The following is a 26,679-nucleotide window of genomic DNA, read 5'->3' as shown; positions in this document are numbered from 1 at the left end:
GTTTTTCTGGCTATTCAGATATTCTTCTTTCAAGTAAGTATTTGTTCTGAATTAAGAACATGTTTGGTGACAGGTGAAGGCTGATTACTGTTTAATGATTTCTTCAACTGTATTACCTTAAACGGTAGGGTTTTTCCTTCCCCATGGCATCTTCAAAATACAGCGAGCATGAAACTTTGGAATGCTTTGGTTGATTAGCTGACTACTGTGAAACTGTTTGAATTGCTGGTATTCTATTGATTGCATTACATCATTACAAAGATATTGTAAAACCTAACGGGAGTATGCTAAAACTTAAACTATGACTAAATAATATTCTTTTTTTTTTGTTGTTCCTCTACAGGCTCATAAGTCAGTGAACTTTGTTTCAACTCTGCTTCAGATCACTATGTCTGAGCAGCTGGATTTACCAGTGAGACAGGCAGGCAAGTTTTCAAATCTTTTTTCATTGTATCTACTTTAATGGTGCATACACACAAGCACATATGCAGATACTGTTGAAGAATTTGAATAGTTTTAATCTCAAATGCTCCAAAGTTGGGAGTCACTCGAAGTACAGTCATCATGAACTACATCTGGCACCATACACTGAATAGGGAAGACAGAAAGAAAAGGTGGCTGGCTCTTCAGTGATTGCTCCTGTTTATCTCTAGTGGTAATAATGGTCTTTGGGGGAAACAGAATGGTTTATGATGCTAGTACATTTCATCCAAGGAGGTTATTTAACCTTGTACTAGTAATGCTAATGTTTCTAAACAGTTGAAGAGGAAGAAAATAAATTATGTCTTTTGGAACCTTGCACATGAGCCATCAAAATTGGATATTGCATCTTAGCAACTCCAAACAGCACCTTAAAGCTGCTATGATTACTTGATAGTGGTTTCTAATATGATACTTCAGTGGTTTTTCTGACAGTTCAGCAAGTGTGATCTTGATCAGTTATTTGGATCTTCCACGTAGTAGACTATTCTAAGTTGTAGCATAAGCCTAACCTGCATTTTTATCTTATAGCTTGGGAGTACCATTCAGAGGATGACTCAAAAAGTATAACATGCAAAAAAAGGGGGAGGTTTGAAAACAACCTCTGAAAATTCAACCTCAGTGTAAGCCAATTAAAAACCGAAGCGGTCTGTAGAGAGTAGAGACAACTCATACAACACATAGCTTACAAACAGTGCATATTTTGCAAAGTAATTAATAATAAATCCCACTAAGGACAGACTGAAGTCTGCATCACTTCAGTCTTGTAATAGCAATATCTGCTGAGTGTTTCTTACCTTTGCAGACCCTTTCAGAAGCCCTTTGCTTTCTGAATCTTCAGAAGGTGCATATGAAATTTCAGAAGAGAAGTTGCTTTATGGATTTGTGCATAGAATTAGATTAATAGTAACTTTGTTACTAGTTTGTCATTTGAGATTTCCTGTTGCATTTTGTAAGTCTTTCTTTCCATGTGCTGTAATCTGTGTTCTGCCACATAAGCAGTTTGGTTGTCAAATGGTAAACGCAGGCATTTGTGCCAGCAGCCTGATTGCTACAAAGTGCTGTGGCCCATAACCTTGGTATAAAGGAGCTCTGTTTCTCTTTAGCATTCACTCCTGTATCACAACTTAATTAGATTTTTTTTGCTTACAAGGCATGTTTTAGATAGTCATTAGTATTGATTAGCTTTGTTTTAATGAAGATACTGAGAAAATAATTATAAAGGATTTTTAAGAAGTGTGTTGCTAAAATGTCCCACAACTATTTATCTGTAGCACAGATAAAAGCAATACGTTTAGTATTTTTAGATGAAAACACATTCTTTACAGAGCTAAATATACAGGCATCACAATAAATGGGTAGAAGAATATCAACCTAGTAAATTATTAGCTTAATAATTTGCATGGTTTATGTATTTTGATTTTCCTACTCAGAAATGGTCAATGAATTAGTCATTTCAATCAGTTTTGTTCTAAAATAGATTTGCCTGCAAAATGCATGTTTGTTTTGTACTTTGAATGGCTATCAGCTGAATTGCCACTTTTGTCTCACAGGGGTTATCTACTTGAAAAATATGATAACCCAATATTGGCCAGATCGTGAAACTGCACCAGGAGAGATTCCACCGTACTCCATCCCAGAAGAAGATAGACACTGTATTCGTGAAAATATTGTAGAAGCCATTATTCACTCTCCTGAGCTGATTAGGTATGCAGTTTTAACCTGGTTATGAATTGGCTGTGGTTTCTAACTGTTGGGTTTGTTTTTTTTTTTTTTTCTCCCCAGAACTAAGATCACCTGTGTACTAAGCATCATTGTCATACACTGTGTATCCTAAGCATAGAAATAATGTAGATGGAAAAACAGTTTTCAACTTGTGCAGCATGTAGAAATTTAAAGTTCCTCAAATGGAGAATATTAAGCAGAAAGTACAGAACCTAAACCTTCTAAACAAAACTTGAAATAAGTCTAAATTTGGGCAATGTTAGTTGTTTCAACACCACAATAATATTATTAAAATAATAGTAGTAACTTATTTAATAATTGTGCATTTGATTTCTAGAGTACAGCTTACTACTTGCATTCACCATATTATCAAGCATGATTATCCTAGTCGCTGGACTGCAGTTGTGGAGAAAATTGGATTTTATCTTCAGTCTGACAACAGTGCTTGTTGGCTTGGAATCCTTCTTTGTCTTTATCAACTTGTAAAAAACTATGAGTAAGTTTTTTTCTACCATATGAAACAACAGAATTAATAAATTTGTGTGTATTATTTGTATTCTGTATGTATATTGTGACCATGTAGAATTGTGTGTGGGACTGTGCAGAGGTGATAGAAATCTAGTTTTAGAGAATATTCTTGAATACTTGCCATGCAGAGGTTGGCTCATTTATCTTCTCCACTAAGAAATTACAGAAGAACTGCCTTCATTAAAGATTTGAGACCAGAAAAAAGAGAGTATTCTAAAGCCTTAATTTGGTAGTTGTTTTTTATGGATTGATAGCAATAAGAAAGTCTGCTCAAAGTCATGACTTTTGCAGAAGATTATTACTTGTTTAAACCAGGTTTAGACTCTTAAACAATTTGTACTCTAGGTATCAGTGACAGTGAACATATAAAGATTTCAACATGTGAAATCTTGAATGTTAGGAAGTTCCAAATTAGTTGGCTGACTTTGGTATGATCATTTTGATAGCCTCATCCAACCCATCATAGGAAATCTTTCTCAAAGCCCACTGTTCTCCTATATGTAAGGCATTGGGCTAGAATACAGGTCAATGTTCTTTGCTCTGTATCTGATATTATGCTCAGAGCTTTAAAGTTGAGGTTGCACTTTGAGAAGTTATGTGGGGCTTAGCAGCTGCTGCTGCTGGTGTGTAGGAAGCTCATTTGAGCTGGGTCAGAGAAAAGTGCGATCCTGGAGTCTGCGAAATGTTGTAGTGGAACTGATGGAATCCACAACTTTTTCAAAGCACTGTCATGCGTAACATTTTTGTTTCAGGTACTTGACTTAAAATGCTGCATTGAAAAATTTCACTCTAATGAATTTTATGTAAATTAGTGTAAAACAGGTGAATATCAGTTTTCTCAAAAATCCTTTTTTTACAGGAATGCTATAAAGACCTTTGTAATCCCATGTTGGAGTTTATTTGGTGGCTGAAAATTGCAGGTCCTGCTAGGAAAGGAAAATAAACTAATTTCTCACTTGATGTTCAATTTAAACATCTTTAACCAAATGTACAGCAGAGATCTGCAAGATATAAAGCATGAAGTGTTCGCTGGTAGTTTATTATGATTATAGCAACCCTTGTTTAGGGAAGAATTTTGATACGAGCACAGTCATTGCGTGATTAACTAAGGTAACAGGTGTGTTCATAATCTTGGTTGATCAAACACTTCAGCTGAGGCCAGCAACTGCTCATACTTGTTTAGCTTTCTGGTCAAGTCAACAAGGGTCGGTTTCACAAATCATGTAGGAATATGCACATTTCATTGTGTAACAATATGGGTGCAAGCAGGTCTCTAAAATTTGTTAAATTACTTATGTCTGTTATGACTTTGATAAAGTTTTTACTGCTTGAGTTGTAGGAATATTTAGCTATTGAATTTTTTTTCCCCTTAATGTGGAAGGTAAATATCTTGGGGCTTTTCAACAGGTTTTTTTTTTTGCCCTTCAAATCCAGCCAGCAAGATCATATGGCTGCTCTTTGCATAGTTATTTTTTCTGGTCTTTTTCAATAGCGTCTTTTGTGGCAACTAGAAACTGAGTTTTCCTGAGCAACATTTAATCCTTACATTTAAGTTTCTATTTCAGAAAATACATGGAAACTATATTACTGAACAGGATTTTGGAGCTCAGTGTTCTGTAGCAGTTTTTACAGAATATGCCATCTGGCAGCAGATTGAGTAGACTTTATCTTGTATTTCTGCAAATTGGCACTCTTTTAAGAGGCTGAGCATTGATATTTAATATTAGTGAAAAGTCTGCTAAAAATGTATTAAAAAAACCCAAAACCGACAACAACCACCAAACCAAAACCCAACACCCCAACCCAGAAATCTCCCACAAGAGTCCAAGAGTATAATAGTATTAATTGCTTAATCAAAAAATGAAGCTGTATGGTGTTAAAGTGATATTTTACTTTGTTCTTATTATCATCACCAGTATGGACAAGATCCTATTCTGCTGTGATAACTCTTGAGTCAATAAGGACTTTCTTCTTTGTAAGTTAAAATTTGGGGTGAAGATTTCAAAATGCAGCTTCACGTCCTTTCAGGAATTTTGAAATGTTTTGAGAAAGGAAATGGAGCCTTGTTTTCAGGATAGGCAAACTGGTGGACTGTCACCAGCATGGGAAGGTGCGAGCCACTATTTCAAGGCAGTTTGCAATCGAAGCTTGCTCAGAGTCCACCACATAGCCTTCCAGCCTACATTCTCTATCAGATAGTCAGATTTGGGCAAACTAAATGGTAAGATGTGAGAGACATCAGTGGTAAACTGAGACTTCACCATTTACTTTCTTCAATGTCAGTGAAGTAATCTAGCTTCTGGAAATATTTTGATTAATGATGAACTCTGATAAACGTATTTCTTGAATTTTACTGAGTAGCCTAGCATCTGCCGTTCTTGGCAATAAATGTGTACCTTTTGCTTGCAGTTTTTGTAGTGCTCTGATTGCTTTTCACTATAGTAATGGTGTGGCTGAACATGATGAAGTATTCAAAGTGAGTAAGTTGGCAGGAGTGCATTACCAGCAGAAAACTAATGTGGATATATAGTGGAGTAATGGATGCTCAGCGGTTTTCTAACTTGCCTTTTAACTGTAATGTTGTCTGACTATAGCTTTATTTCGAACTCTGTAACAAGAAATGGCTAGGTATTTTTTTTAATCATACGTTGTTATGAATGGTAATATAACCTACTTGTGTCTACACTGGGGGAGATGTGGACTTTTAAAACTCAAAAGCTACCTGAAATGTCTACAAAACTAGTTTGTTCTTATCTAAAGGTACAAGAAACCAGAGGAGCGGAGTCCTTTGATAGCAGCAATGCAACATTTTCTACCAGTTCTGAAGGATAGTTTCATTCAGCTCTTGAGTGATCCATCTGATCAGTCTGTCCTCATCCAGAAACAGATCTTCAAAATATTTTATGCCCTTGTCCAGGTAAAAAATAACTTTGTATGTACTTGATCAGTAATTTAATTTAAAGCATTATACTTTTCCTTAAAATAGTCAATGACAGAACTATTAACAATATTAGATTGCATCCAAATCATTTACCTAAACTACTCAACTGTGTTACAAATCACAGGTTTTTGGTATGCTTGATTGTGCTGTACTTTTACTTTTGTACAGTGCTATTCCTGGTGGCATTAGATAGAACTTATGCACACCATCCTGTAAGGTAGAGTGTTTGCTAGAAAACAGATTAGAAAATCAGTTTTCTAATGACATTGTAGAGGCCAGCCTACATAGAATTGCCAGTGTAAATGCAGCAGTTTGGAATGAACAGTTAATATGCTCTTAATTGCTTCAGAAATTGGTGTAACATCCATTTAAGTAGTGTCTTAGCATTGCATAAGCAGAGTGTATTTGAGTAAAGACCTCTAGCACTTTTGAGGATATTGAGGATATAGACTAGGTTGTGTTAAGTTCTTTAGCCTGGTTTTCCGAGACATTTGCTAATCTTTCATGGTAGCTAAGTGTAGACAAAGATTTGAAAGAGCTAAAATTCAAACTGAAAGTAACATTATTTTCGTATTGCTTTATAATACATTTGTCCCCCCCCCCCCCCTTTTTTTTTTTTAAATAAGTACACATTACCTTTGGAGTTGATAAATCAGCAAAACCTGACTGAATGGATAGAAATCCTGAAGACTGTTGTCGATAGGGATGTACCAGCTGTAAGTGGCTTTTGGCTTTTTGTATCTTTAAGCTTAAATATTTTTCATTTGTTAGAATGTTAAGAAGTTTAGCTTTTTATTTCTGCATTCTTTTTTCTCAACTGATGCCAAGAAAATAAATTTTTAAGCTAAATAGGGTGTTTTAAACAGACTAGACAAATTTTGAAAATGTGTAGCTTGTATGGGAGTTCTATTGTTTTCAAATTATAGCACAGCTTATTTTGGCTTCTTGTTTAAAGAATTTGTTGACCACTTATGCAGCCTATATCATGGAATTTATTTTTAGATATTCTGTACTATATACTTCTATTAAGCTAGAAGTGCAAATGGCAGGTTAAAAACAAAATATGCTATATAGTTTTTCAAAATACATATAATTTGAACTCTTTGTGAATAGTTGGTAAATAATATTCCCCCCTCCCCCCCCGGCCCCAAAAGGAAACCCTTCAAGTTGATGAAGATGATAGACCTGAGTTGCCTTGGTGGAAATGCAAGAAGTGGGCTTTGCATATCTTAGCTAGACTTTTTGAGAGGTATGTTCTTTTCCATTATTATTTTTAAAAAACCAAGCAAGTCTTCAAGTCAGTAATATTGCTGCACCCTTGAATTTGCATACTTGCTTCTAATTCTAGGTATGGAAGCCCTGGTAATGTTTCCAAGGAGTACAATGAGTTTGCTGAAGTGTTCCTGAAGGCATTCGCTGTTGGTGTTCAGCAAGTAAGAAACACTGAATGTATGGGGTATTAGGATAAGTTCAGAGTTAGTAGTGATTTCTTATTTCACTATTTTCTGAAAAGGCTTCTTGTTCTTCTTCATAGTTGGTTTTTTTTTAAGTACATTGGTATGGAAAGCACTGAAGTCTGTGGGTAAAATGAAAAGAATTATTAAAAGAATTATTAATATGTCACATAGGACAATCCACTGAAAATGGCCTATGCATCACTGATAATCTGTAAACAGAGTAAATGCTCTCATATAACAAGCCCTCAGGTGAGCTTCAGATAAATGCTATCAATTTTTCTCGTTCTGGAAGAGATAGGTATAATATTTATATGGTGTAGTTGACCTTCTTACCTACCCTTTTAACTCTGATGATACAGTTCTTCTTTCACTCAAAGTCAGTAAATACTAAGCTTTCTAGCCTTCTGCAAAAACCTGATCAAGCAGAGGCTTGCTTACAAACAGGTAAGTATGATGGTCACTTTCCACTCATCTCCCTGTCTGGGGGTTGCAACTTCTGCAGGGTCTGTTACATGCAAAGCATCTTTTGGACTATAGCAGTTTCTAACCTGATGTATTGATTTTATACCGAACTATCCTTCATTTACCTTTATTGGAGTAACTTCATGATTCAGATAGTCCTACCACATGGCAGCAAGCTACAGGTTTTCCTGAAGGGACGGAATGGATTGGTAGGGCAGGAATTGTCATCTGCCTCTTATAGTGCATGTGTTTCAAGTCAGTAATCTGAACTTTTTGAATTAGCAAGAAAATTCTCATGAGTATTGGGAAAATTTTGGATCTGTGACTTCTGTTATTTTGAAACAAGTTTATTTATAAAAAAACTTCAGGTATTTTTTGTAAAATTGCCTTGTACTGGCCCACAAATCTGTTTACATTAATATGATTAGGTTGTAAATGTAAATAGACTATTAATTTATGAAAATCTCAGGGAGTAGAATGTTTTCTTCAAAGCCTTTATTCAGAAGAACAGTTCTTAGTTCAGTTTCAGTTTTCTTAATTTTCATTCCTAATGAAAGTATAATGAATTACAGGACTTTAAAAGAGGAAAAGTAGGGAGAGTATCTCTTAAATACATGGTTTTTTGAAGGTCATCTGAAGTATTGAAAGGGAAAAGAACATTTATCACAATCTATCCCAAGATTCTACTCAGACAAGTAGAGTCAGTGTCACCTTCTGAGGTGCTCATCTGTCACCTGTAGATGACATCAGACAGATAATTATTACATGTTCTTTAAGACCTTACTGATCGCTTTGTACTTCCAAGATAAGACAAACTTCTGACAAAAGACTGTATGGGCAAAAAGTCTTTGAAAAAATAAATTTAAACAGTTGAACAAAATACTTCCATGTTTTTTCTTTTCATTTTCTTTCAATCAACTTTGATCCTTACTGCATCTAGGAAACGCCAAGAATTCAAGTCTTGCTTTTTAGCAATTTTCTTTAAAGACTTTAAAATGCTTACAGTTTCTTCCTATACAATAATGTAATTTGCTTAGAAATACAGATTATTTTTAAGGCACTGTCCTCTATTTCTGTGCAGAAGATAAATCTTGGATGTATGCTCAAGAAATTGAATGCTTCAGATAAATGTTATGGAAGATTTTTGAACAGCATGTACTTCTTTACAAAAATTGGAAATCTGTGAAATACTGAAGAATACAAATTCTGATAGTATGCTTCACTGAGTTCTCTTTACTCTCCAAAGTGTATGCAGCCTTTTACTGAAGGAGTAATAGATAAATATATGGTATGCGTTTGCAGGTTGTTCAAGTATAAACTTGAAACATGCTGCTAATAATATTCTCATAATTACTTGTCATTGATTATTCTTTTTATCTACTCTATATCTTTTTGTCATGTGCATGTCACCAGCTGCCCTCCCCCCCCCCCCCCCAAAAGAAGAAGAAAAAAAAAATTCCAGTACATTCAGCATTAGTTGTAGCTAAACTTTCTTAAGCTTGGCCAAAACAGGCTGAGCTGCCTAGCTGGAATACCTTGATTCTTATCCGTTGTGTTAGCAGCTGTTTTGCTCAAGACATTTCTCATTTTGAAAGACTTGATGAGCCAGAACTAAGCCCTGGTTGAACACTACTGTCTGGTTGTTCCTTGGCACAGTTGCAGAATGTTCTTTATTTGCCCTCGAGCGTCCATCCCACATTCTGCTTTTCCTCACTGCAATTCTTAAACCTTTTCTTAATCTTTTTAATTTCTTTACTTATTGCATCTGAATCATGGAACTGCTTACATTTGTGGAAAGAGAGGACCAAAACACTTGTCCTAAGTAGTGTGGCTGCAAAGACCATTTGTTTAGGCCTCAGCTTTGTCCTCATTTCCAACACTGTTCCCCACCCCTTTATTGACTATTAATGAATTTAGGCTTTTCTGTGTGCTGTCCTGTTACATTGAAGAATCTCTCTCTCAAAAAAAAAAGAAACTTCAGATCCTTCTAAAATTAAAATATACCAGCAAACTGGACCTTCTTGTATAAGGTTTTCCACAGAGAAGATTGTATTACTGTATGTTAAGTTCTAGTTTGCTGAAGACCCAGGATTACTGCTTATGCCTAGAACAAAGAAAACCAATTTATATTTTTTAAATCTTTCTGAGCTGCCACCATGGTGTGACTTAGGCCACAGAGCCTGTTTCAGATCCATGCATTATAAAAGTTCAGTATATGATGTTAATATAGTGATGGTAGTTTCTTTATTGCTTGTGTTGACATTTATAACGGAAGCCAGTCTTTAGAGTGTCATGTACACTGTGTAAAACTGCAAGAAATCCCAGTCCTCGTTAGTTTCCTGATTACTTCTGGAAGGATTGTATGTAAGGCTTACCATCAGAGAAGTAAAATATGTTGCATAGTTGTTTACATGTTTAATCAATTTTGTTACAAGTTAGACTCTTTTTAATGATTAACATTCTTCTTAATTGTTCTAACTTCAAGAAGCATGTTAGTCTTACCAGGTATTCATGTTTTACTGATTTTGGAAGTTACAAACATCTGTCACTATTTTTGCAGAGAAGAATTTTCTCTTTCAATTAGTTCACAAGAGACTAAAAAGGAATTTTGACATATGTATTCTTTGATAATCCTTGAAACAGCTGTAAGTCTGAACATTTGCTCTCTTTTCCTTTCCTACTCTAATTCAGTATCTAATGCCACCAAAGCCTTGTACTCCTCTTTAAACTCAAGTGCGAGGCATCTCCTTTGGGAGAGATGCTTCAGTAGTTGTGTAATGTTATCAGTGGAATTACTTTTCAAAATAATGAATCTCATTTTCCCAAAATGTTTTCTTGGTGATATTACAGATTGATAGATATTGGTTCCTTCAGTTTTGGATTTTAAAACATTGTTGTTCTATATGAAGAATTAAATGAAACCCTGGAAATGGGATTTTTCATTTCTCTCCAGTTCGTGCTGCTGCTCTTGAAGGTGCAGTGTTACTACTGGCCTGGATTGGGCTACAAGGAAATCCCCTTGCATTACCCATACCAAACTTTCCAGTGAGCTGGAAATTAATTACTAGTAATGGTCCCATGTCCATTCCATCTCCTTATTTGTGGAAAGCCATGGACTTGAACAAACGTAAATCGCTGTTGTCCTGGTTTCGGCTGGGATAGAGTTGACTGTCTTCCTAGTAGCTGGTGCAGTGCTATGTTTTGAGTTCACTGTGAGAAGAATGTTGATAACACACTGATGTTTTCAGTTGTTGCTAAGTAATGTTTAGACTAAGTCAAGGATTTTTCAGCTTCTCAAGCCCAGCCAGCGAGAAAGCTGGAGGGGCAACTGAAGTTGGCACAGGACACAGCCAGGGCAGCTGACCCAAACTGGCCAATGGTGTATTCCATACCATGGGACGTCACATCTAGTATATAAAATGGGGGGAGTGGGGGCGAGGGGATTGCTGCTCGGGGATTAGCTGGGTGTTGATCGGTGGGTGGTGAGCAGTTGCACTGCGCATCATTTGTATATTCCAATCCTTTTATTATTACTGCTGTCATTTATTAGTGTTATCATTATTAGTTGCTTCTTTTCTGTTCTATTAAACTGCTCTTATCTCAATCCATGAGTTTTGCTTCTTTTCCCATTTCCCCCCCCATCCCACAGGGTGGGGGGGGAGTGAGTGAGTGGCTGTGTGGTGCGTAGTTGCTGGTTGGGGTTAAACCATGACACCTGTGAATAGTTCTGAATGCTACCTCAGGAGAAGAATTGAGGCCAGAAGGCCAAGGGGAAAGGCTGGTTCATCATTCTTCATACACATACGTTCTTCATACAGCGTTGTTGCTGTAAGGCTGCACATAGGCAAGAATCAGTAGACTGCGTGAGTGTAGAGTATTTTACCAGTCCAGTGTTTGGGCATGAATTTCTGCCCCCAGAGAGTCGTAAGATGTAATAATAAACCTTGGACAGAAAGGACTGCTGTACCATGTTGGTGATGAATTAGCATGTATGTTTTGTCTTATTAAAGGATTGTATTTTTAAAAGATGTGCAGCACCTGCTATGAGCTGCAAATTGCCTTGGAAAATTAACAATGACATTTAGTAGAAGGATTAGTCAGTACCCATTTTAGTCTGATGAATAAATAGGGGGGGGGGTTTGTTGGATTTAGAGGGGTTCTCATATAGGATTGTGAGGTAGGGTAGAATTCTTGTGGTTAAATGGTCTGTGCTCAGTATAAACTATTGATGAAATCTGATTTTTCTAGGTGTTGCTGAAGGTGTTGTATCAATACAAGGAAAAGCAGTACATGGCTCCTAGAGTTCTGCAGCAAACACTGAATTATATCAATCAAGGAGTGTCACACGCAGTCACCTGGAAGAATCTGAAACCTCATATTCAAGTAAACCATTTTGGGGGTTTAATACTTGGATGACTCAGTCATACATTAGTCAGTCTGTTGTATAGTGTTTCTATCCTTGGTAGAATTCAAGTTTTAGGGACCTCTGTTATAAATTGCTGGTGGAAGGAATTTAAGCGTGTTTGGTGAAGGTTACCTTGATACATGAGCAAAGCTAGCTAATTGCTTTTTTTGCTGTCAGTCCTTTGTGCTTTAACATATTAAGGATTACAGCGTAACACAGCAACACAACAAATTTGGAGATGCTGTTAACTACTGAATTTATGACATTGAATCATCTCCACATACCATTATCCAAAGCAAATCTAATAGCTTGCGCTGTGTTGTAGCTCTGCCTTAAGTTAAAAGATCTATTTGTTGTAAGGTAGCACATAACATCCACTATGTCCAAATAGTTTTAGGATGTTACCATTTTATGTGAGAAGTGACAGGATGAACAATCTGTGAAATACAGGATGGAATACAGAGATTGATTTAGTAGTGCTAGCCTGTTTTCAACTTTTTCTTTATTGCAGGGAATTATCCAAGATGTTATTTTTCCATTGATGTGCTATACAGATGCTGATGAAGAGCTTTGGCAAGAAGATCCATATGAATATATTCGCATGAAATTTGGTGAGAATTTGAAATCTGCTCATGTTAAAATATGACTTCACACGAAGATGGGATTTTTTGTAGTTTTTTGTGAAAATAAGAGATGGCTTTAATCTTTAAAAGGGGAAAAAAACCCAAACAGTTTGTATTATCCAAACAATATAACTTCATATAGTTAACTTTTGGTTATACTGGTAGAAATGACAGATACCATATGACAGTCAGCAATGACACAGGTGTTTCTGCACTTGAAAAAGTAGCTAATTTTGACAGTTACAAAGTTTTTGTTTTAAGTCAAATTGTCCAGGTTTTGCTAAAAATAATTACATAAATTTAATGTTATTAAAAGTTTATGCTTTACAACAGCTATTATTTCAGGCCCTGGAGTTTTTACAATCTTAAGTAATTTCACATGTGGCACAGTACAGAACAGATTTACCGTAATGGTAAATGACATTATGAAGTAAGCCTAGCATTCCAGACTTTTCTAATTTCACCTCCTGTGGCTTGCTACTTTGTTGTTGGGGTTTACTATTAAGTCTATGCAGTCCTGTCAGGCTGGGGAAGAAAGAAGATACTTCATACTTCCTGAACAAATTCTTCCTTCCACTAGGACTTTTATATGGCTAGAACAAGGAATCTTGATGGGTTTGGGAGTTTCTTATCCCTCAGGTCAAAGGCAGACCTGTAAACAGTACAGATATTATACAAGGCTCTGATAATCCTCTTCTGCAGAAAAATAAGAAACTGAGCATTTTTAACTCAATTATGTATGCTAACCTGTACAGCAAATAGAATATATGTTAAAAATTGACTGCTGTGTCTGCTTCTACTGTTACAAAAGATTTATCTTAAAAATAAGGAAGACATACAATTTCAAATTAGACATGTAGAGCCAGTGATCGCAAAAAAGGTGAAACATACATATTGGGAATCTCCAACCATGTGTTACTGGTTTTTGGTCTTGGAACATCTGTAGTAAGAAAGTGTGATTAACCACCTGGAAAAAAAGGAAATTTTTTGCTCTTTTATTTCATATTAAATTATTAGGTTACATTAGGATCATGAACTGTAGTAAAGGATGAAAATTTATAGCTGTTATATGTTTACTTAATAGATGTATTTGAAGACTTCATTTCTCCAACAACTGCTGCTCAGACATTATTGTTTACATCATGTAGTAAAAGGAAAGAGGTAAACTATTCAAGCATTTTACTTCAATGTTAAGTAGATTCAGTTTATAGTCTCCATTTGCTGAAAGAACTACTAATAAGAGTTTTACTTCTCTGCTCTCTGTCATATCATAGTACACTAAAATTTATCACTTCTCTCAAATTTACTTTGCACTGGTCTAAAATCACACATTTTACTGTGATTTTTTGTATTTGCCAGTTCCCCTACGACCTATCCATCAAGAATGTTGTGTGTTTATAACAAAGACATAAAACATTACCCAATTCCAGACTTGGAGCAGATTCTTAGATTTAAACATTTCAGAGCACTGAGAATGGTACCTGAGATGATTGATTGAAATACTTTGACTAACCTTACATGTAATCTAGGTCTTGCAGAAGACGATGGGCTTTTGTTATCAGATCCTTACGGAGCCAAATGCTGACCCTCGTAAGAAAGATGGTGCTTTACATATGATCGGTTCTTTGGCTGAAATTCTTCTAAAAGTAAGCATAACAAATCTGGTGGTTCTTCTGGTTCATTTTTTTTTTTTCCCCTCCTTTCCTTTCTTTCACATATACTGTCTCAGAAGAAATGAGAATAGCTCTTTGAGTTTACAAGTTTTTGAATAACTGCCAGTTGTTTTTAAAGCTGTTGAACGTAATTGTTTTGGTTTTGTTGCCAGCTTAATTACAGAAGTTTTATTAGGTTGTGTTCAAGTTCAGATTATTGTTTTAAGTTCCTTGAAGTTCTCTGCTTCTAGTAAGAATTGCTACACCTTTTCCTGTGCTACACTTAACCACGTTCCCTTTTTTTGTTGAAGAAAGGAAAAAAAAAATCCATCCAGTGAGAGGCTGTTAATTTAATGAGACCTTTTCTGTGTGTAGAAGAGAGAAAATAAAGTGAAATTAGCAACCTTGCTCAATTAGAATGGTAGCAAAAAAGAGGCAGGGCATGGACTTGTATTTGAACCACAGCTCTGAGAAGTTTCCCTGACTACTTTTGCTTTTGATACTAGAGTAATGTATTGCCAAGCAAAGGGTTTTTATAGGAGTCAAAAAATTATAGGAAAAAAAAGTGTCACTATTTTGACTGAAAATTATAAAAGTAGGATCCAAGTTTAATTACTAATACGGGATTTCATTGTTGCTTAATGGACTTTAATAAAGGGGAAAGTTAAAAGTGAGGGTTTTGTTATGCTGTTCACACTTGTGACTTTTTTACTGGATTAGAAATGCATTTTTATATAAAGTTTTAAACTGATGTGTTTCTATTCATATTCTGACAGAAGAAGATATATAAAGATCAGATGGAATATATGTTGCAGAATCATGTGTTCCCTCTCTTCAGCAGTGAGCTGGGTTACATGAGAGCACGGGTAAGAAAGTGTAAGATTTACTATTAAGATACACCGTTCCAACTGAAGAGTTCAGGAATACTCTTTAAGTTTTTCCCTCTAACAAATGCACTCCTTTCTGCACCTTTTCTGTGATAAATTTTATGCTTATTTCAGAGATTAGTATCAGTCTTTATGTATGATTACAGATAGCTACCGTGTAGTTCTAAAATGGCTGCAGAATTGTGTGCATAGTTTTCCATCTGTGTCTGGTGGTATGGTCTATTTGTGTTTTGCATTTAGACTGTACTGCTCACACAAAACCTGTGGCCAAAGATGAACTTGAGATCATAGTACTGGTCTAGTGATGTCTGAAAGACAAGCCTCCCACTGGCCAGCCTCCACACTCTCAAACATCTTCATCTGTTAAAAAAAGTTTTACGGTATCTTTATTCAGCAGTAATTGTACTTCAGATTTAATGATTCATGTAGGTTATGGGTATACAAGTAGTTGATAATCCTGTTTGTAGGTTTCGTAACTATTAATTTCTTCAATGTCTTTTTTTCAGGCTTGTTGGGTTCTTCATTATTTTTGTGAAGTCAAATTTAAGAGTGACCAGAATCTCCAGACAGCCTTAGAACTCACAAGACGGTGTCTGATAGATGATAGGGAAATGCCTGTGAAAGTGGAGGCTGCAATAGCACTTCAAGTCCTGATCAGTAATCAAGAGAAAGGTAGCCCTCTTTTCTTAAAGCTACAACAAACTTTAATGGAATAGGTATTAATATTGCGATGTTCAGGGAAACTTGTTCTCTTCTTTCCTGATGTTAATTTACTTCTTGCAATTGTAATTTGTAATCACTTATTGTAACTTTCCAGCTGGAAAATTTTATATTTTTCATAAATGACATTATCACAACTTCATGGTACAATAAATCCAGTTTTACAGCACCTACTCATTGAATCAGAAATACAGTGGCAATATAAGCATATCTGTCTTGGCATACATTCATTCATGTTAATTTTTTATTATTTTTTTTTAAGTTGTCTTTATCCTGGCAGGCTTTACATTGCTTAGTATTCCTGAAGCTGGCATAAAAGCCCCAAAGCAAACATAAATTCTATATCAAATACTTTGGCTAATTTGACAAAAAGGCATACGTACCCATTCCTGTTCAATCAAAATTTGCATTGATAAGTAATCTTGCATTCCGTAAAGACTGTAGAACTCTGGTTTTCATACTTCAGTTGTGATCACCTTGGTATACATTTTTATTAAAAAATATTCTGAATGTTAGTATTGCTATAATGATTTATACTACCCACATTTTTGGTATGTTAATGCCAAAGCACTCAATATTAATGAAGTATATATTGACTTTCTTATACTGATACTGTAGTTTTGTAAGAATGTCAATTCAAATATTTCCATTTGTTTTACAGCGAAAGAATATATTACTCCGTTCATTAGACCTGTAATGCAAGCTTTACTTCATATTATAAGAGAGACTGAAAATGATGATCTTACTAATGTGATTCAGAAGATGATCTGTGAATATAGTGAAGAAGTTACCCCAATTGCAGTAGAAATGACACAACATTTGGTAAGACTTTCTGGTGACTTAGGAAGATGTTTAATACGTGCAAGATTGGTATTTAAAACTAAGGTAGTTGTCCACTGATTAATGTCTGTTGTTACTCCAGTCTGCTTAAGTGCATTGATACAAGTAATTTTCTTCTACATTTAGATAGTTTTTTCTCAGAAGTGGCTTCATCGCTTGAACTAAACAGAAATTTCTAAGAATGATTGTAGAAATGTTTGAGAAATCTTTGGACGTATTTTCTCCTGGTAGTGTTGTTAATGAATTTTGGTAGCACATTTTAGGTAGTCTCTACAATGTGACTTAGGTTTTCTGTTTTAAAATGGAAAATTAAAGAGCAGATTTTCAATAAAAAACTTGGTGTGAAAATAATGTTATGTTGCATGTAATGTGAAAATAAAATGGCATCTGCAGGAGAAATTCAGAGCTTGAATGGCGATATCTAGCAAGTTGTACTAATGGTTTTAAAAGCGGAGGTCAGGTCAGTGCTTTCCTATTAAAGGCCCTTGCCTTGGAGTTACAACTAAACTGTTTGCATGTCCTCTGTGGGAATGCCTGCAAAGTGGTCCAGTCTAGTTCCGCTACCAATTAACTTGTGTCAGAAAAACTTACTCGTAGGAAATGTATTCTTTTGCATGGAAAGTAGTGTCATTTATATCTTTTTGTTCGTGAATGGATAAAGGATGACAGCTCAAATGGCTTAACATTCAAATTTTATCAGTCTTGAAAACAAACTCTGGAATGGAGTAGTCACCTTCTAATATTCATACACTTTTTCTTAGCAGAAGTCATCCTTAAATTGTGTAGAATACCAGACTTGCACCATCGTTCTTCATCTCCAAGCATGTCCTCATTAAATGATGTATTTATGGGTTGTTTTGCTATTACATGCAGGCAATGACATTTAACCAGGTGATCCAGACTGGACCAGATGAAGAGGGCAGTGATGACAAGGCAGTGACAGCAATGGGAATCTTAAATACTATTGATACACTTCTCAGTGTAGTTGAAGATCACAAGGAAGTAAGTAAAAATTACTTTAAAGCTAATATGTATTGTCCAAGACACTGAAAGCCTGTTGTAGTTCCAGTGTTCCTGACATTGTTATCTGAAAAAGTGTCCTTTTCAGCCAAAAATATCTTAAACTGGAAAACAGTGAAGTACTTATCATGCAACAAAGTTGTAACAGAGTGGGTCACATTTCTAACACAATGCTTGTAGTTATAGAGCATAAATGTTGCCACAGTATTTCTCGTAAGAATCCAGGTTCTTGTTCAAATAAGTGGAAGCAACTTGTCTGTAACAGATGGAACTGTCAGCTCATCTGGAAAAACCCATCTGATTTGATGAGGTCTGCCCTTCAAAGAAAATAGATAAAACTTCAGTTAGCTTTGAACATTGACTGCTGACTTAGTTTGCTTTCTGCAACAGAATCAATGTCTGTACGTACAGCTGTTGTGGCTATGCTAAATGGTAGGGCTTTTTAAACCTGCCTAATCTGCACCATAGAATTCTCCAGTGTGATGAAAACTTTTGTTACTTAGTTTTGTTGTACTGAATGGACTAACTTCTGTCCAGAGTACAGCTTGTTCAAAAGATGCTATTGCTGATTAAAATCCTCTTGACAAAGTCAGCTACTGTTTTTTGATAAATACATTATAGTTTTTTAGTGACTAAATAGTTCAGTAATAAATTGTACTCTTGAGGTTCTGAAGACTTCACTAAGGAAGCAGCATAATACAAATTCTGAACGCCCAAGGGCAGAAGCCAGTGCTGCCATGCAATAAACCAAGGACCAGTTTGGCTCATTTACTTGTTGCTAAAGCTGCTCGGCAAGCTTTTCATGTACTTGTTTTTGTCAGCATATTCTTGCTATCTAAATGAAAAGTTTGTGTAATGATATGCTAGTCCTGAGGAACTCAACTGTAAAATGTTGATCAGTAAACACTTATATTTAGAGACATCTCACACAGGATGCCCAGTGTTCCAAGAGGTAAGGTATTTAGCAGGTTAGTTTCAAATCCTGTTCTGTATAGCTAAGACCACAAACTCAACCCTTATTTGTCCCTATGCAAGGTAAGTGCCCTGAACAGGTGAATGACTGTTTTGTTAGCTGTTCCATGGACTAATAAATACTAATTGGGAAGAGTGTCTGAATCTGTAGACCAGCATTTAGACTGTTTGTCCACATACCATGTGAACATCCTCAGCTAGGTTTGGGAGGTGGCTTGGTATTTGTTTGGTTTTGGTTTTGTTTTGAAATTTCACTTTTCCAGAACAGCAAATACTTCCTTTAACTTCCATTGCTTACCCTTTTGATATATATAAATTTACTTAACTGTGTTTTAATGGAACTGAACTGTTGCATAGGGTTACTGTCAGGCTTTTCTTTTTAAAGGATACCGTAAAATGAGATTCTTCCAATATTCAAAGAATACTCCAAAACCAGCTTGTATTAAAAGCTATCTTACAAACCCTTAGCTAAGAGTGCTGCTTTTACACATTTAGTGGTCTAAAATGTGAGAAATTTTTAATTGCTTTTAGAAGACTATATTGTGTAAATAGAAACTGCTTTGAGTAATTTTATTTGAAAATGTGTTTAATTTCAACTCCAAAGTATTGAAAACAGTCATAAATCTCCTTTTTTCAGATTACCCAGCAGCTGGAAGGGATCTGTTTGCAAGTGATTGGAACAGTTTTGCAGCAGCATGTATTAGGTATATGTATTTCCGTTGGCTTATTTATTTAAGTGTGTGCGATTGGCATTAAATTTACCTCTATTCTGTTTGTTTTAGAGTTCTATGAGGAGATCTTTTCCTTGGCTCATAGTCTGACCTGTCAACAAGTTTCTGCACAAATGTGGCAGCTTCTTCCGCTTGTTTTTGAAGTCTTTCAGCAGGATGGCTTTGATTATTTTACTGGTAAGTAATACAAATAAATCAGAAAGCCAGATGGTTTCATATATGTGATTTCAACCATACAATGAATTGCATCTTGATTGAAATGTTAGAAGAACACTGAAGTGAGGTTACACTTGAAGTATTTTACTCTGCTGTTGCTACAACCAGACTTGTTTTGCTAAGGCATCTATGAATAGTAGATGCATGCTTATCTTGACAAACATTAAGCAAGACTGCAATTAACTTATTAATACATAGATTTCAGCCTGATTTTAACAGCTCGTCTAATAAAACATGCAAACAATATCTAACTGTGAACATTCTTTTTTTAATACAGACATGATGCCTCTCTTGCATAATTATGTTACTGTTGATACAGATACGCTTCTGTCAGACACAAAATATCTTGAAATGATCTACAGTATGTGCAAGAAGGTAAGTAGATTCCTTTGTGATAACAAAACCTGTGATCTCTGAAGTAATACACTGTTAAACTGGGTGCTTTTTTCCACAACAGCAGACTGAAACTGAAGAATTTTGATGTCTGCTCTTAAAGCTATTTAACATTCTCTGTGATTCCACAAATTATTAAGTTATTGTGGAGAAATCTAAAGAGGTTGCATCAAATTTCAGACATATGCTTTTGCTAAAAGGGAAGAATAAATCATATACAACAAAAGCGGATTAAACAGCCCAGAGTTTTGTGCATGTGTGTTTTGTGTAATACACTTTGTGCATGGGCATGCAAAACAGGCGTATGCATATTGCAAAAGGTAGATGGTTTTTTTTCATCTGAGGTTTGTAGCCTTGCTATGGCTAGGATACCACATACCATATGTATGCTAAAGTCTTAAATCTATTAGCTAAACCAAGTGGAGTAGGGATGGAAAGTAGAGGGATAGGAATAGGAAGTTATTTTCCGAAGTTTGTGCCAAGTCAGTGATGAAAGCTGGGAGCAGAATGCAGTTGTTGTCAGTCCAGTCACTTTTGGGCAGTGTTTCTGTATTTAACTTAGCTTCTCAGCTCCTGTGTATTATAGGTAGCTGCCAACTGGGCTTTCTTTATCCAATCAATATGTAGAATACAAAGCTTTCCAGAATGTTAGCCCTATGTGTGGAAATGAATAATTCTTTATAAGATGGTGTTAATATTTTATAATCTCTAATACTAATCTGTGGGGATTTCAGTTTTCCGCTTCTGGATATCATGTGTTGTGTCTATATAAGAGCTATGATGAACTGTCAGCTGCCCTGCCCATGGTATTTCCTGAGTAATTCTTTTGAAGCTGTTTAAATATTATAGTGAATAACTCTTGACAGCCTTTATTTGAAAACAAGGTGCAACCAGGCTGACTAAACTGATTTTATAAATAAAAAAGAAATAAATATATATATTGTATATATAGATTGTATAAATAAAAAAGAAAATTAGCCTGTTATAACCTCTTAGTGATTAGTGTTTTATTAGCTGAGCACAGTGAATCTTTAACACAGAAGTTTTAGGTATTGCATGGTCTCCCACTGGATATCCGAAGTTTGTAAATACCATTTTTATGAAATTCAGTACACGAACATGTAAGAAAAATTTTTGTTACATGTAAGGAAATAAACCTTTGCAAAATGCCAGCTGATGCTTATACAGTTACTGTTGTAAGCTCCGCGTCCATAGAGTTATTGAATATTTGTATATGTAGATTAGTTTTACCTGCATTCAGCAACATTTCAGTCTCTAGTTGTGATACTGAGCCATTGCTGTAGATTTGGCTGCTTCACTGATGGATGTTTATTCTAGCATTGTAATAGAGTGGGAGAATTTATATTAGCTTTTCAAAGCAAAGCAGTATATAGAAAATACTTCTTGAAGGGATACTGTCAACATTAATTGTTATTTTTCAGGTTCTTACAGGAGTTGCTGGAGAAGATGCAGAATGTCATGCAGCAAAGCTGTTAGAAGTGATTATTCTTCAGTGTAAAGGGCGCGGCATTGATCAGGTTGGTAACAACTTTGGTTGCTATAACTAATATTTTAAAAAGATTTTATTCTCAAATATTAATTGATTATGTGTTAACATGAGTTCTCTTCTGAGAAGTTTGTGTAGTGTGACTAATAATCTTGTGTTCTACTTTAGTGCTACTCAATTAACAGCACTGCAGAGTTAGTTACTGCACGCTTTGTCTCCAGAATTTAGGACACTGCGAAACTCCAGTGTTTTCCAGAATCTGGAAGAGTACTGCTTTAGGTGCATCTTTGTTCTAGAAGTCGATTATTTATATTCTAAGTTAATTCTAGTGAATACTTCATGAAAACTATTCAGTCTGTTAAGTTAACAGCCTTGAAATAAATAAGAATGAAAATGAAGTTCCTGGAATCCCAGTTGATGTCATAGAGGAACCAGGGACTTCGTTATGCACGTATGGAAGTTGGAATTTGAGAGATGAATTTGTGTGCTTCCGCTGTGTACATGACAAGCACTGTAAATAGCTTTCTAAATGTTTTTTGCAAGCTTTTTAATATTTGTGGATATGGTCCTTGGAAACTTTAATTTTTAATATATTTGAAAGAATATCTTCTATAGCTTTTTTTTTTTCAGTGTCACATCTCTGAAGAGACTATTCCTTTGAATAGCTGTTTTCTTGGAATGTTAGTAATATCTCTTGACTGGACTTCCTAGTGTACATATTAACTCTATTTTTCATTTTTAAAACACAAGATATAGAACCAGGAATTACATCTACTGTGCATGATGTCACAAAATCCATGTGCTTGGAGTAGATAAAATATTTTCACTTTTTCATTTCATCTTTGTTTATGACTTCTGGCAATTAAAAATTATTCCTGTTTTATGCCCTCTGTGTTTATGCGCCAGACTAGTTTTATGCCATTTCTCAGCTTTAGTGTGAAATACAGAACTACAAAATTTATTTTTGATCACTAAATTTATAATGGTTCTCACTCTTCAGTGCATACCCTTATTTGTGGAAGCTGCATTAGAGAGATTGACCAGAGAAGTGAAAACAAGTGAACTGCGAACAATGTGCCTCCAGGTTGCCATAGCTGCTTTGTATTACAATCCTCATTTACTATTAAATACATTGGAAAATCTTCGTTTTCCCAATAATGTGGAGCCTGTCACCAATCACTTCATAACACAGTGGCTTAATGACGTGGACTGTTTCTTGGGGTAAGTGTTTCTAATTTTGAAGATTATTCTCTGTGATACACCTCTGCATTATAGGCTTGTAAATCATAACAAAACTTGCAACTTTTTTACTCTGTTGTTTTGTAGACTTCATGATAGAAAGATGTGTGTGCTTGGCTTGTGTGCTCTTATTGATCTGGAGCAAATACCACAGGTTTTAAATCAAGTTGCTGGCCAGATCCTGCCAGCTTTTATCCTTTTATTTAATGGATTGAAAAGAGCATATGCCTGTCATGCAGAGCACGAAAATGACAGCGATGATGATGATGAAGCTGAAGAAGATGAGGAAACAGGTATGGAAACTGAAACATTACTGTTACTTTATATTTTTCATTTTCTCTGATGGAGATGCAGAGTTCCTTTGTGGAAATCTTCAAAGTTCCCTAATTCCAAAAATCAAAAGCTGTGGTAGAAAACATTGGACATCTTTTAATGACTTTAAAGCATATCTGACTTACTTTCCAGTCACTCTTAAAAACTTAACTTCCTAGGCTGAGTTTCTTCAAAGTCACATCAAACTAGTGTGTGGATGCTGTCATTGCTGAAAGGAATTATTACTGAGGCATGTTTCCCATTTCAGTGAGGGCTAAGAGTCAGTAGAAGGAGTTTCCAGGGATCCTTCTAATCCATTGTACCGTTTGGACTATATATTACAAGCTGTCGCAGGAGCTGCTGGTGTTTTAGCTCTGTATTGAAAATGACAGTTCTTGTGAATTCCCCTCCTCCCTGGACTAATGGCACTAGGCGAGGAGTTCAGTGAGCTTCCCCTTTCCTAGTCTGCACTGTTTTCCGTTCCATTGCCTGTTCTGCATAATCGGCCATCTTCGTGAAGAGTCGTTCTTACTATTCTTGAGATGATAAACTTTTTTGTGTGTGTGATATTTAACTCAGAGGAATTGGGGAGTGATGAAGATGACATTGATGAAGATGGTCAAGAATATCTAGAAATTCTAGCAAAACAGGCAGGTGAAGACGGAGATGATGAAGACTGGGAAGAAGATGATGCTGAAGAGACTGCTTTGGAAGGCTATTCCACAATTATTGATGATGAAGACAACCCTATTGATGAATATCAGATATTTAAAACAATTTTTCAGAGTAAGTAACTTTATTTCCTTTCCTGGCTAACAAGTTATATTTTAACTTAATTTTAGTGTATACTGTTGTAAACTAGAACCTGTTGAAAGCTTCCAAACAGGCTTTCGAATATGTGCTTTGAACAAGTTCTTTCTTTGGAAGGGGGAAGCCGTTGTTAAACTTTCAGAGCAGGGGAAGATGCTTGAATGAATTTATGGTGGGAGGGAAGAGGTCAGAAGTTGCGTTACTGTTTTTAAGTGTCTTTCATGTAACCCAAACAGACTATTATTCTGATTAAAATGGTAATGAGTTGGTAAGTCTTGAGTTAAAGAACATTTTAATGAACACTTTCCTTTTGCTTATGTTTTTTTTCTCTTGCAGCAATTCAGAATCGTAACCCTGTGTGGTACCAAGCTTTGACACAGGGCCTTAATGAAGAACAAAGGAAACAATTGCAGGACATAGCAACTCTGGCAGATCAGAGACGAGCAGCACATGGTATTTTTCCCCCTTTATACCATTAATTCCTGCTTTTGCTGTTTGAATGCTGTTTATGTGCTCAAGAAGCATAACACAGAAAAAGCCTATAATTCAAGCCTGATAATGTCTTCATCAAAGCAGAGTTGGTTTACACTCCAGAGATGCTTGAAATCTCTTAAGATTGTCAGGTCACAAAGCCTCAATGCACAAATTGTATGGCATACTGCAGGTGTAAGGAATGATAGAAATGTCTTAATGAAGTAGCCAAGTAAATAAAAGCGTATTTGTCATAATTGCTTGGATTTGAAAACAAATTATTTGATTACCTGAAGGTGGATGAACTCTAGGTATGGTGACAAACACATTAAGTGCCTGATAAATTATTTCCTGATGTGACCTAGTCCAGCTGGGATAGACAGTGATTCTATAGGTGGGAAAAGAGCAAATTGTAGTAGTAGTATCCATCTGTAAAGCTACATCATTAAGCTTGTTAAATATTTCAGATTGTTATTCTTCAATACAGGTAATACAGATTTAAAAATATAGGAAGTTGGCAGATCTTCAGTTTTCTTTTTTTGTTTTGCAAGTTTTCCCAGGTGTTTGAGAGTAAGCCAATATAGATCACTCTCTGAAGTCAGGGCTGAATTTTGAGTGATCAGTCCGGTGTCGCATATCCTGCATCCTATTTACCAATTACTACAAGATCTTTCAAAATAGAAGTTCAGAAACCTTTCAATAAAAAGATTGGTAGTAAGAATGCACATTTTATAAGTAGTTTGTGTCAGAAAACAGCCTAAATTACCTCACAAAGCTTTAAGTGTTCAGAATGATCCACTTCTAATAGTTATACAGTTTCACTGTGACCCGTCAAACACTTGACGTCATATTGATGAGATTATATACCTCTTTTGCATTTCATGAAAAATAATGTTCTTATTTTTTTCAGCTGCTTATTCGTAGAGCAAGTTAGGTTCAGATTGTGAAGTTTAACTTAACTAGATCCTTACAGGAAATTCTTGTGTACTATCGGAGCATACTGATAGTCCATTTAGGCTACCTACCACACATGCAGACATCCTGCTAGAAGGATTTGGAATATAACTACCTCTCATTAATGTAGCTAAGAAGAATTTCCATAAGCTAAGAGATTTGTCTCATGTGCACTATGGAGCCGGGAGCGAACAAAGCAATGGTCCCCAGGTCATGTTCTCCCCCCGTCCTTCATCAGCTGTGGCAACATTTTTCTGGCCCGTTTCCAAAGAAACAGAGGCAAAATGCAGATCCTCTAGATAATGTGACCTGTCCTGTATTCCCAGAAAGAGAGAGATTGCAACTATTTTGAGGTAGGAGAAAGCTCTTAGACTAGAAATAAGACATTAATAAGAGTTGTTATCTTGAGCTGGGAATAATAGAAACCTCCTGCATTATCTAGATTGTAGTAAAGGTAGATAGAAATACACATTTCTGTAGAAGTAGGTAGACAGAAATGTATAGATGGAAATACGCATTTCTGTCTGCTCTTTACCAACCTCATCTTCAGTTGTCCATGTATTAGAGCTTGTGAAAACTGGTCTTACAGTAATCTTGGAAGGATGGAATATGCAGCTAGTAAAACGAGAAAGCTTAACTATCGCCGTTAGTTACAGTGATGGATATGTGGACCTCAGAAGCCTAAAGATCTTAAGGTTTGGTTGAAGATGAAAAGTGGTATTGGTAGTTTTCTCTCAGGATTATGTTACATGGTCTAGTAATCTATACTCTAAATTATGTGCTTGGGTGTGGCTATTTCTGCTTAAATTGTTGAATTGAGATAGGAACACTGAAAATTTAGGTACTATCTGTGTACTGCTTTTTTGTACATGTGCTCTGTTATTGATTTGACTAAAAAGCTCTATTAATGTTAATCAGAAACAATTGGGTGCCTGTTAGAAATTTTAGAAGTCCAGCATTCATTCAGGTCCTGTTTCTGAAATCTGAAAATTACATACTTGTGTCCGAAAGCTGAAGTGTGGGCTTTTTAAAATATAAATTCATTTAAGCATAGCTATGACTCAATATTGAGAAATTAAAATAAATAAATAAATAATCAGTCCATCTGTTGTTTGGGGCATTGCACATTTCCACTTTGTGAATGCTGATTACTTCCTTGGGTAACCCCAGGTTAAACCTGTATCTCTGAGAGACTCAAAATGGTCAAGTCACAAAATCTTAATCTGTCTTCCCTCCTACGCACACACTAAAATATCTTCCTTCTGTTTTTTGTTTTGTTTTAGAATCCAAAATGATTGAAAAGCATGGAGGATACAAATTCAATGCTCCAGTTG

General features: G+C 35.6%; 1 protein-coding gene across 1 annotated transcript; it reads left to right on the top strand.

Moving 5' to 3' along the window:
* Positions 1-341: 341 nt before the first annotated feature.
* Positions 342-26,314, top strand: IPO7 (importin 7). Its single transcript, XM_010563801.1, has 24 exons — positions 342-425; positions 2,034-2,187; positions 2,543-2,701; positions 5,494-5,650; positions 6,301-6,390; positions 6,829-6,923; positions 7,023-7,107; positions 11,842-11,976; positions 12,510-12,609; positions 13,706-13,782; positions 14,151-14,267; positions 15,050-15,139; positions 15,667-15,832; positions 16,542-16,702; positions 17,594-17,722; positions 19,350-19,416; positions 19,495-19,620; positions 19,937-20,034; positions 21,495-21,590; positions 22,560-22,780; positions 22,886-23,091; positions 23,690-23,896; positions 24,257-24,373; positions 25,476-26,314. Exons 1-24 carry the CDS (start codon positions 389-391, stop codon positions 25,646-25,648), a joined length of 3,063 nt encoding a protein of 1,020 aa, XP_010562103.1. The 5' UTR covers positions 342-388; the 3' UTR covers positions 25,649-26,314.
* Positions 26,315-26,679: the final 365 nt, after the last annotated feature.

The sequence above is a fragment of the Haliaeetus leucocephalus genome, unplaced genomic scaffold, assembly GCF_000737465.1.
Source record: "Haliaeetus leucocephalus isolate CR32 unplaced genomic scaffold, Haliaeetus_leucocephalus-4.0 Scaffold173, whole genome shotgun sequence".
Taxonomy (NCBI): Eukaryota; Metazoa; Chordata; class Aves; order Accipitriformes; family Accipitridae; genus Haliaeetus; species Haliaeetus leucocephalus.
Note: the sequence above shows the minus strand (reverse complement) of the source record. Positions and strands in the feature narration are given on the sequence as shown.